Raw genomic sequence first — 12249 nt, forward strand, 5'->3', positions numbered from 1 at the left:
AGAACCATGCATACTTGTGTGCTTCTTTTATTCCAAGGGAATTGTTCATAAAGAGTGGGTGCCTCCTGGACAAACAGTTAACCAATATTACTGCAAAGAAATTTTAGAAAGACTTCGTAAAAGTGTTCTTCGTGTCCGTGCCAACAATGCTGATAATTGGATTCTGCATCACGATAATGCCCCATCCCATACTGCTCTGTCAGTACAGAAATTTTTAACCTCAAAACAAATTTCAGTACTAACACAGCCACCTTATTCACCAAATATCGTTCTGTGCTACTTTTTTCTATTTCCAAGAGTCAAAACGGCGGTCAAGGACACCATTTTCAAACCACACAAGATGTCCAAAAAGCTGTGACGAGGGTCTTGGAGGATATTACAGAAGATGAGTTCCAGAAATGTTATCATCAATGGCAGAAGCGCTGGAAAAAGTGTGTGCAATCAGAAAGGAATTACTTTGGAGGAGACAACACTAAACTTGACTAAAACTGTAAGCAGATTTTTTTTTTCACATCAGTCTCATTAATTTATTGTCCCACCTCGTAGTACTTGTTTTAGGATGACCCCGTGGACTAGGGATAGGGTCTTTGACTAGTAATCAAAACGTCATGGGCCATTAGTCCGAATCAAGTCACAGCTTAAACTATGAACAAACATCAGGAGCTATGGCGTTCGAAGACTTTCGTCATAAGAACTCACCCAGCGGCCTTGTGGAAGACGGCGGAGGAGCTGACACAGGTTTGGGGCACTCTCTTGTCATTGGGGTGGAAACTGCCGCTAAAGGCGGAAGAATAAGAAATGATCAATGGTATGAAGATGCAGAAGGCAACGCAAACCACTGCACTAGAGGCACAAAATGTGTATCCACAGGACTTGTAACTTGTAACTGAAAAACGCTTATGATGATCTCTCTATTGGCAAAAGATCCCGGATTAGTCCTCCGTTCGGATCTTCGAGAGGGAACTGCAATACATGAGAAAAAGAATGAATAACCAACATAATGATAATGTTCTTCGAATCGAGCCGTGGAATGCCAGAAGTCTGAACCTGATAGGTAAGCTAGAAAATCTGAAAAGGGGAATGCAAAGGCTCAATCTAGATGCAGTGGGGGTCAGTGCAGTCAAATGGAAAGAAGATAAAGATTAACAGCCAGACGAAGATAAGATAATATCAACAGCAATAGAAAATGATATAACAGGAGTAGGATACGTTATGCATAGGAAGGGTGGGCAGAGAGTGAGTTAATGTGAACAGTTTAGCCATAGGTTTCTACCTATCAGAAACGACAGCAAACCAACACTGACAACTATAGTTCAGGTACACATGCCGAAATCACAAGCAGAAGATGAAGAGAGAGAGGAAGTATATGAAAATATTCAACGTGAATTCAGCATGTAAAGGGAGATGAAAATCTAATAATCATGAGGGATTGAGTCCCGGTTGTTGAGAAATATTTACAAGAAAGTGTTACGGAATATAGTCTAGGGGGCAGGATTGAGAAAGACTAAGTGAGTCCCACTAATAAATTTTAGATGGTAATATCGAATCCCCTGTTCAAGAATCACAAGAGCAGAAAGTATACTTGGAATATGCCCGCAAACACTGGAAGATTCTAGCTGAATTGCCGGCCGCTGTGGTCGAGCGCTTCTAGGCCTTACAGTCCGGAACCACGCTGCTGCTACGGTCGCAGGTTCGAATCCTGCCTCGGGCATGGATGTGTGTGATGTCCTAAGGTTAGTTAGGTTTAAGTAGTTCTACGTCTAGGGGACTGATGACCTCAGATGTTAAGCCCCATAGTGCTTAGAGCCATTTGAACCATTTCTAGCTGAATTACGTCACGGTCAGACCGACATTCTGACACCTGTTACTGGATTGTAAAGCATATCTAGGAGCACTACTGACTCAGAACAGACTTCAGTAATAATGAACAGTAGACTGAATTTGAAGAGACTCGCACGTGAGAATCAGTGTGGAAGGAAGTTGGATGCAGAAGTACTGAGGTATGTTAACACGCATTTGAAATTCGCTAAGGATGTGATTACTACGATAAGGGATATCACAACAGGTAATGAATTGATGAAGAGTGGACATCTCTAAAAAGGGCAATCACAGATGACTGAACAGTCGTAGATACAAGGAAGGTAACAGAAGAAATACTTAAACTGATTGACAAATGGAGGAAGTACAAAATTATTTAGGGGAATATCGGAATACAGCAATATAAATCACCTAGGACTGAAAGAAATAGGAAGTGAATGGCACACATGGTGTAAGACCTTCGGGAAAAAAGTGAAGTAATCGTAAAGAATTGACTACCGGAAGAACAGACTCAGAATACAGAAAAGACAAAACAACCTGCGGTGAAATTAAAATCAAGGACTGTACCTTTAAGAGTACAGTGGGAAGTCAACTGTTAAATGCAGAGGAGAGAACGGACAGGTGGAAAGAGTACATTGAAGGCCTCTATGAGGGGGAGAGTTGTCTGATGATGTGACAGAAGAAGAAACAGGACCCGATATAGAAGAGAGAGGGGAACCAAAATTAGAACCGGAGTTTGAAAAAGCTTTGGACGACTTAAGATCAAATAAGAAAAAACTAAACTCCTCCCGAACAGATCTTGAAGGCCCAACGGTACCGACCGGCCGCCGTGTCATCCTCAGGTCACAGGCGTCATTGGATGCGGATATGAAGCGGCATGCCGTCGACCCAACGCTCTCCATGCCGTTTGTGAGTTTACAAGACCGGAGCGGCTACTTCTCAATCAAGGAGCCCCTCGGTTTGCCTCACTGGAGCTAAGTGCACCCCGCTTGCCAACAGCGCTCGGAAGACTGGATGGTCACCCACGCCCAGTGCGACAGCTCTTAACGTCGGTGAGCCACCGGGAACCGGTGTTACCACTGCGGCGAGGCTACTGGCAAGATGAAATAAGACGGAAGGGATGTACAACACTCCATCGCAATTTATAAATTCATTGAGGGAAGTCGCAACAGAACGACTGTTGCCGATGGCGTAAAGGATGTATGAGATTGTCGACGTACCGTCAGACTTTCGAAAATATGCCATCCACACAATTCCGAGGACGGCAAGGGTAAAAAAAGTGCGAAAAGTGTCGCACAGTCAGCTTAACATCTCATGCATCCAACCTGCTGACAAGGCTAATATACAGAAGAATGGAAAACAAAATTGAGGATCTATTAAATAACGATCAGCTCTGACTTTGGGTTTGATAATGGAAGCAAGACAAGAAAAATTAAGAAACTTTCATTGAATTTTTCGATCTAGAAAAAGCGTTTGACATTGCGAAATGGTGCAAGAGGTTCGAAATTCTCAGAAAAATAGGAAAGACAGGTGGCACACACTGAGGTGATAAAAGTTGTGGGATAGTGATACACAAATACACAGAGGACGGTTGATCGTATCGCGTACACGAGGTACAAAAGGGCAGTGCAATGACGGAGCTCTCATTTTTACTCAGGTGATTCGCGTGAAACGCTTTTCGACGTGATAATGGCTTCAGGACGAGCATTAAAAGACTTTGATCGCGGAATGCTAGTTGGAGCTGGTCGAATGGGACATTCCGTTAAGAAAATCGTTAGAAAATTCAACATTGCGAGATGCAAAGCGTCAAGAGTGCGCTGCGAATACTAAATTTCAGGCATTGCCTGTCACCATGGACAACGCAGTGGCCGACAGCCTTCACTTAACGACCGAGAGCAGAGTTGTCAGCGCTAACAGACAAAAACCCAGAACCCTAAACCCCTCACCTGGTTCATATTCACTGATGACATCTTTCCTATCTGGATTGAAGGTGAGGACACCTTATTCACATTTCTCCAGAACTTCAACAACTTCTCCCCATTTGCTTCACCTGGTCCTACTCAACCCAACAAGCCACCTTCCTAGATGTTGACCTCCACCTCAGAGATGGCTACATCAGTACCTCCGTCCATATCAAACCTACTAACCACCAGCAATACCTCCACTTCGACAGCTGCCACCCATTCCATACCAAGAAGTCCCTTCCGTACAGCCTAGCCACCCGTGGTCGTCGCATCTGCAGTGACGAGCAGTCCCTCTCAAAATATACTGAGGGTCTCACTAAAGCCTTCACTGACCGTAGTTATCCTCCCATCCTTGTACAAAAACGAATCTCCCGTGCCTTATCTTTCCAGTCTCCCACCACCTCCCAAAGTCCCACAGCCCGGCCGCAGAGGAGCATCCCCCTCGTAACTCAGTACCATCCGGGACTGGAGCAACTGAATTACATTCTCCACCAGGGTTTCGGTTACCTTTCATCAAGCCCTGAAATGAGAAATGTCCTGCCCACTATCCTTCCCACGCCTCCTACTGTGGTATTCCGGCGTCCACCGAACCTACACAATATACTCCTCCATCCTTACACAACCCGTGCTCCCAATCCCTTACCTCATGGCTCATACCCCTGTAGTAGACCTAGATGCAAGACCTGTCCCATACATCCTCCTACCACCACCTACTCCAGTCCGGTCACTAACATCACCTACCCAATCAAAGGCAGGGCTACCTGTGAAACCAGTCATGTGATTTACAAGCTAAGCTGCAACCACTGTGCTGCATTCTATGTAGGCATGACAACCAACAAGCTGTCTGTCCGTACGAATGGCCACCTACAAACTGTGGCCAAAACGCAAGTGGACCACCCTGTTGCTGAATATGCTGCCAAACATGATATCCCTCATCTCAATGACTGCTTCAGAGCCTGTGCCATATGGATCCTTCCCACCAACACCAGCTTTTCTGACTTGCGCAGGTGGGAACTATCACTGCAATACATCCTACATTCCCACAACCCTCTTGTCCTCAACCTTCATTAGTCACTGTCCTCACCCATCCAGCCCCCTCCCTGTCCCCATTCCAGCTCTACACAGCCGTCATTTCACTGCCACACCCAGTCTTTTAATTTCTTTTTATTTTTCTCCTTTGGCTCTGAGCACTATGGGACTTAACATCTATGGTCATCAGTCCCCTAGAACTTAGAACTACTTAAACCTAACTAACCTAAGGACAGCACACAACACCCAGTCATCTCGAGGCAGAGAAAATCCCTGACCCCGCCGGGAATCGAACCCGGGAACCCGGGCGCGCGAAGCAAGAACGCTACTGCACGACCACGAGCTGCGGACTTTTCTCCTTTGCACAACTTACCCCCTCCCCCCTCTGCACCTTCTCTCCTGCCCTCTGTATAAACTGCAACACTTCACTGTTCGCCACTCCCACCATACCATCCCTCCCCCTCCCCACCCCAGCCTCCTCCTTACCCCCCCCCCCCCCCAATCACCACTCCCATCATGCACTGTTGCAGCTGCTAGCAGTGTGGTTTCAGTTCTCTGAGACTGCAGACGTGTGTGCAAGTTGTGTTTGCGTGAGTGTGTGTATGTGTGTCTACTGCTGACAAAGGCCTTTATGGCCAAAAGCTACGATTGTGTGAATCTTTTTGTTGTGCCTATCGCGACTCAGTATCTCCGCTATATGGTGAGTAACAACTTTCCTTCTCTGGTATTGAGACAAACATCACTGTGTGAAATAACCACAGAAATCAATGTGGGACGTACGACCAACGTATTCGTTACGAAATTGTGGTAAAATTTGCCGTTAATGGGCTATAGCAGCAGACGACCGACGTCAGTGCTGTTGATCACTTGCAGCGCCTCTACTGGGCTTGTGACCGTGTCGGTTGGACTCTAGACGACTGGAAATCTGAGCCCCTATTTCAGTTGGTAAGAGCTGACGGTAGGGTTCGAGTGTGGTGCAGACACCACGAGACTGTGGAGCAAAGTCGTCAACAGAGCACTGTGCAGACTGATGGTGACTCCATAATGATGTGGGCTGTGTTTACATGGAATGGACTGGGTCCTCCGCTCCAGCTTAACGGATCGTTGAATATAAACAACGATGGAATTTTTATGGATGACAATGCGCTGTATTACCGGAACACAGTACTTCGCAATTCGAAGAAGATTCTAAATACAGTAGTTCGAGCGAATGACTTGGCCACCCAGACCACCTGACATGAAGCCCACCAGAATTTAAGAGACACAATCGAGAGGTCAGTGTGTGCAAAAAATCCTGCAGCGGCAACATTTTCGCAGTTACGGGCCGGTATAGAGGTAGCATGGGTCAGTATTTCTACAGGGAACTTCCAACGACTTGTTGAGTCCATATCACGTGGAGCTGCTGCACTACCCCGGGTAATGGAGGTCCGACGCAATATTAGGAGGTATCCAATAACTCAGTGTACAATACGTAAAAGAACCAAAAGAAAGCAATAAGCCTGGAAGGCCAAGAAAGAAGTGCTGGGAGTATTAGGAGGTATCCAGTAACTCAGTGAACAATATGTACAAAATCCAAAAGAAAGAAATAAGCCTGGAAGACCAAGAATGAAGTGCTGTGAATAAAAACGATGTAAGAGAGGTATGCAATCGTTGTCCCCTGCTGTTCAATCTATTTGTCGAAGGAACAATGACGGGAGTAAAAGAAAGATATAAGAGTGGAATTAATATTCACGATGAAAGAACAGCAATGATAAGGTTCGCTGATGACATTGCTATCCACAGTGAAAGTGGAGAAGAATTACAGGATCTGTTGAATGGAATGAACAGTCTAACGAGAACAAAATATGAATTGAGGGTAAATTGAAAAAAGACAAAAGTAATGAGAAATAATAGAAGAGAGAATAGCGAGAAACGTAACATTGAAATTGGAGGTAACGATGTAGATGAGGCTAAGGAATTATGCTATCTTTGCACCACAACAAAGCTCAGCGGACGAAGCAAGGAGACATCAAAAGGAGACTACCAGTTTCTAAAGGGGAATTCCGGACAAAAGAGAGCATTCCTGGCCACGAGAAGTCTCCTCAAATTAAACATAGGCCTTAATATGAGTGATAAATTTCTGAAAATGTCCGTTTGGAGCACAGCATTGTAAGATAGTGAATCATGGACAGTAGGAAGCCGGTACAGAAGAGAATATAAGCGTCCGAGTAGTGGTGCTGCAGAAGACTGTTGAAAATCAGGTTGAGTGGTAAGAAAGGGAATGAGGAACTTATGTACAGAATAAGCGAGGGGAGAAACATAAGGAAAACACTGGCAAGAAGAAGGGACAGGATGAGAGAACATGTGCTAAGGTGTCCATGATACTGGTTGTGCTGGACACCTAAGCTCCACTGAGCACGGTTAGTAGCCTCTGCCTTTATGAGCCAGGTGATCACGTCGAGAAGCACACGCGGATTATCCTGGATCAGGAATTTAGTGCTTGTTTATTGGTGGGAGACTCAATATGCTGGTGATACTGACCACCTGAATTCCACCAAGCACTTGGCTTCGGCTATAAATACAGCCCAGTTGGGCAGTTCTCGCAACAGATCTCGTGTCGGGAGATTTGTACCGCTAGGTCAGAGGTGGGAGACCCGGGACGCCTGTGGTACTGACCGCCTCCGCGCCGCCCAGCACGGTGAGCGGCCCCTGGCCCTTGGTGATCCAGGCCGCCAGGTTGGGCAGCGCCCGCAGCTGCTCCTCCGTCAGGCCGACGCCCGTCTCGTTCACCATGAAGGTGATGCCGCCGATGCCTACGTGGTCCTGCAGATTGTAGCCGACGGACAGGTTCGCCACCACTGGGATGCCCAGCTCCTGCAACCACAAGAACAGCATTTAGTTACAAGTCTGGAAAACTCGAACTTGACACATTTCACTCTGCCGCAGCGAACTGACGCAGTAAATACCGGGTGATCAAAAAGTCAGTATAAATTTGAAAACTTAATAAACCACGGAATAATGCAGATAGAGAGGTAAAAATTGCCAGACATGCTTGGAATAACATGGGATTTTATTAGAACCGAAAAAACCATAGTTCACAAAATCTCCGACAGATGGCGCTGGACAACAAAACGTCAGTGACTGCGCATGACAAACGTGTATAAAAGGAGCTGTAATGAGAGAGAGAATCAGATGCGCCAGCAGTGGCAGCATGTTGACGTTACCTGAAAAGGCGCTTTTAGTGGAGCTGTATTATCAGAATGGGGAATGTGCTAGTTCAGCGTCACGATCCCATCGCCATGGGAAGGGGATTCGAACGGGTAAAGGTCCGTTGACAAATGCAGCTGTGGCGAGAATGATTTCAAAGTTCGGAGCCACGGGTTGTTTAGACTATAGACCCCGTTGTGGCCGACCGAGCACAAGGTGTAATGCTGCTGAGACAGTTCAGGAAGAAATGGAGACTGTAGCGGGTTCGTCTATGCACGGGGAAGTCAGCGCTCGTGCAGTCGCACGTCGCACCGGCATTCCATACACTACTGTTTGGTTCGCACTGAGGCGTACCCTCCGATGCTATCCGTACAAAATCCATCGGAATCATGTACTGTTACCTGGCGATTTAGTGAAGCGGAGGGCATTTGCGGTGTGGGCGTTTCAAAAGATGGCGGAAGATGACAATGGGTTGAGTAACGTGTTGTGGACCGACCAAGCTCAGTTCACGCTCCGAGGGTCTGTCAACGCCCACAACTGCAGAATTTGTGCTACCGAAAATCCCAGAACTGTCATGGAAACTCCACTGCACGACGAGAAAGACACGGTATAGATTAGATTTACCACATCTACCGTTATCGGGCCTTTTTTCTTCGAGGAAATGCGTGACTCTGGTTTTGTAACTGCTACTGTGACGGGTGAGAGGTACGCCGATATGTTACAAAATCATCATCCCCAGCCTGGCTGATAAACACCTGCTGGAACTTACGATGTTTATGCAGGACAGCGCTCCACCCCATATTGTTTGACGCGTGAAAGATCTGTTGCGCGCGTCGTTTGGTGATGATCGTGTGCTCAGCCGCCACTTTCGTCATGCTTGTCCTCCCAGGTCCTCAGACCTCAGTCCGTGCGATTATTGGCTTTGGGGTTACCTGAAGTCACAAGTGTATCGTGATCGACCGACATCTCTAGGGATGCTGAAAGGCGACATCCGACGCAAATGCCTCATCATAGCTCCAGACATGTTTTACAGTGCTGTTCACAACATTATTCGTCGACTACAGCTATTGATGAATGATGATGGACATATTGATCATTTCCTGTAAAGAACATCATCTTTGCTTTCTCTTACTTTGTTATGCTAATTATTGCTATTCTGATCTGATTTTTTTGGTTCTAATAAAACCCCATGTCATTCCAAGCATGTGTGTCAATTTGTACCTCTCTATCTAAATTATTCCGTGATTTATTCAGTTTTCAAATTTATACTGACTTTTTGATCACCCAGTACATTGAAGGAAAAAAAATCGCAACACCAAGAAGGAGATGTTTGACATAAACGAAAGTTGGTAGGCGTCTTTCTACATCTGATAGATTATGTCTATTCAGATTTCGTGCCAGTCGTATAAGAGTGCGGCAAGTAACACCACTGCGAGAATGCAAACTAGGTTTACCTTAAATACAAGCTGTAACGGTCGTGAGCTTGAGTTACCTGTGGGATTGATCGTGGTGAGCTGATGTTCGTCGAGAGTGCCTTTAAGGGGGGACATAGGAGAAAATGGCCGTGTTTCCATAATCTAACACAGTTTTAGGTATTTGAAAGATAATAGAACCAAATTTTGCACGTGAGGTAATTATGTTATGGACTACATTCTGGAATTATTTCAAATTTTTTCTCAAAAAATTTGATCATGGCACTGTTGGAGATTTTCGCAACGGATGCTATCACACAAGGAACATTTTCCCAAAAATTACTTTACTTACAACTTCTTAGTAATCAGATACGCAAATGCGTGGAACAGTTTTTTTAATATCAGTTTAGAGCTCTTACAACTTATATTAAAAATAATGCGTATGAAACAAAGCAATTTCAATTTCTCAGAAAAGTAAATAATTTTGACAGAAATACACTTAGGTAAAATTTTTACCACAGGAAGCTGTGTTATACTATGAACAAAGTCTACAGAAAATATCACTTTTCTATCTCCAGTGGTTCAGGGGAAAATGTTACTGATATACTGAAAAGCGAAAGTTCCGGGAGATGCACATAAAAGATTTTATAAAGGTTTACACCATAAACTAGAACCTTAACGTGATACTTCAGTTTCTCCCGGCGTATTTTTTGCTCGAACAGTCCACGGGTATACTGCCGGTTCTATGGACACTATGAACCGACAGTATACCCGTAGAATCTTAATGTTGATGATAATAATAACAGAACACGTAATTTCTAGATCAATTATCCGAAAGCCACTATTCAATTCGTCTTTAGTCGACAAACCCTATACCAGTTCCAAGTTTATTCTGTGAACTGCTCGTCGCCTTAGCTTCACACTTATCTTCCACTGAATTATGTTCGCTCACTTGTAGAAACTGTTTATTCACACGTAAATGGAGAGCTTTAGTCCCTTTTCGTAAACAATTTACCACTATATCTTGACATTTTAAACGGTAAATCATACAAAAAAAGCTTGAACACAGTCATAATTCACACACTAACAGTAGAACTGAAATGTTTATACTTCTGCACCACAGACAATAACAGCTGCCAAAAATAGCCAGCGGAAGTCTAAGATAACACGGTGTAAACGGGTCCAAGCGTTCTATACTCTTTCGATGCTTTTATGACAGCAAGAAGTAATAAAACATCGCAGACAAGAAGAGAGTCGTCTAGAAAAGTAGGCGTGGCGTTGCGCAGTGATTGAAACAAGACAGCTTTTCTATCATTTGTAGATCTAATTAATCTCTGAAAATTGGAGACAGTATTTCTAATACGCTACATGACTATCTGGTGGCAATTTTTTTTATTTTTGACCAATTTTGCCTACGTCCCCCCTAATGCGACAAAAACACTATCATCAACAACTCACTGAGTTTGAACGATGCTGTGTAATAGGATTACGAGAAACAGGATGTTCGTACTGCGGTATTGCAGGAAGAGTTGGCAAGAATGTAGAAACTGTACATGATTATTGACAGTGGTGGACACGAGAATGTACAGTCGCAAAAAGACCGGCTCCGGACAGCCACTTGGTACTACCGAAATGAAAGACCACAGTGTTTAGCGCACGACTCTGGTTCATCGTACTGCACCTGCAGCAACAATTTGAGAACCACAGTGACACAGCGAACTGTTACAAAACGGTTACTTCAAAGACAGTTCTTCATCTACATCTACATCTACATGATTACTCTGCAATTCACATTTAAGTGCTTGGCAGAGGGTTCATCCAACCACAATCATACTATCTCTCTACCATTCCACTCCCGAACTGCGCGCGGGAAAAACGAACACCTAAACCTTTCTGTTCGAGCTCTGATTTCTCTTATTTTATTTTGATGATCATTCCTACCTTTGTAGGTTGGGCTCACCAAAATATTTTCGCATTCGGAAGAGAAAGTTGGTGACTGAAATTTCGTAAATAGATCTCGCCGCGACGAAGAACGTCTTTGCTTTAATGACTCCCATCCCAACTCGCGTCTCGTATCTGCCACACTCTCTCCCCTATTACGTGATAATACAAAACGAGCTGCACTTTTTTGCGCCCTTTCGATGTCCTCCGTCAATCCCACCTGGTAAGGATCCCACACCGCGCAGCAATATTCTAACAGAGGACGAACGAGTGTAGTGTAAGCTGTCTCTTTAGCGGATTTGTTGCATCTTCTAAGTGTACTGCCAATGAAACGCAACCTTTGGCTCGCCTTCCCCACGATATTATCTATGTGGTCTTTCCAACTGAAGTTGTTCGTAATTTTAAACCCAGGTACTTAGTTGAATTGACAGCCTTGAGAATTGTACTATTTATCGAGTAATCGATACAGCAATCTTTCTAAATCTCTTTGCAACTGATACTGGTCTTCGGATGACCTTACTATACGGTAAATTACAGCATCATCTGCGAACAACCTGTGAGCTCCGGGTCCGTCGTCCTGTACCGTGCATTCCACTGGCCCCAAACCATCGCCATTTGCGACTTCAGTGGTGTCAAGCCAGTGCTCATTGGAGAGCGGGGTGGAGAACTGTCGCGTTTTCTGATGAAAGCTGGTTCAGCCAGGGTGCCAGTGATGCCGTGTGATGGTTAGAAGGAAGCCAGTTGAGCGCCTGCAACCAACCTGTCTGTGTGCTAAACACAGTGGAGCAACACCTGGAGCTATGGTCTGGGGCGCAATTTCATATGACAGCAGGAGAGCTCTCGTGGTTATCCCACGCACCCTGGGTGCAAATCTGGTGATTCGTCCTGTTATGTTGCCA

The 12249-nt window shown here is 45.0% G+C and overlaps 1 protein-coding gene across 1 annotated transcript in view; it reads right to left on the reverse strand.

Annotated features, from left to right (window-relative positions):
* The window catches only part of LOC126203579 (glucose dehydrogenase [FAD, quinone]-like), a 234152-nt gene that overhangs the window by 110074 nt on the left and 111829 nt on the right, over positions 1-12249 (reverse strand). Inside the window, exon 6 of the mRNA XM_049937940.1 lies at positions 7467-7664. Within this exon, the coding sequence (XP_049793897.1) occupies positions 7467-7664 (198 nt within the window). The remainder of the gene's footprint in view (positions 1-7466; positions 7665-12249) is intronic.

Source organism: Schistocerca nitens, chromosome 9 (genome assembly GCF_023898315.1).
Source record: "Schistocerca nitens isolate TAMUIC-IGC-003100 chromosome 9, iqSchNite1.1, whole genome shotgun sequence".
In the NCBI taxonomy this organism is placed as follows: Eukaryota; Metazoa; Arthropoda; class Insecta; order Orthoptera; family Acrididae; genus Schistocerca; species Schistocerca nitens.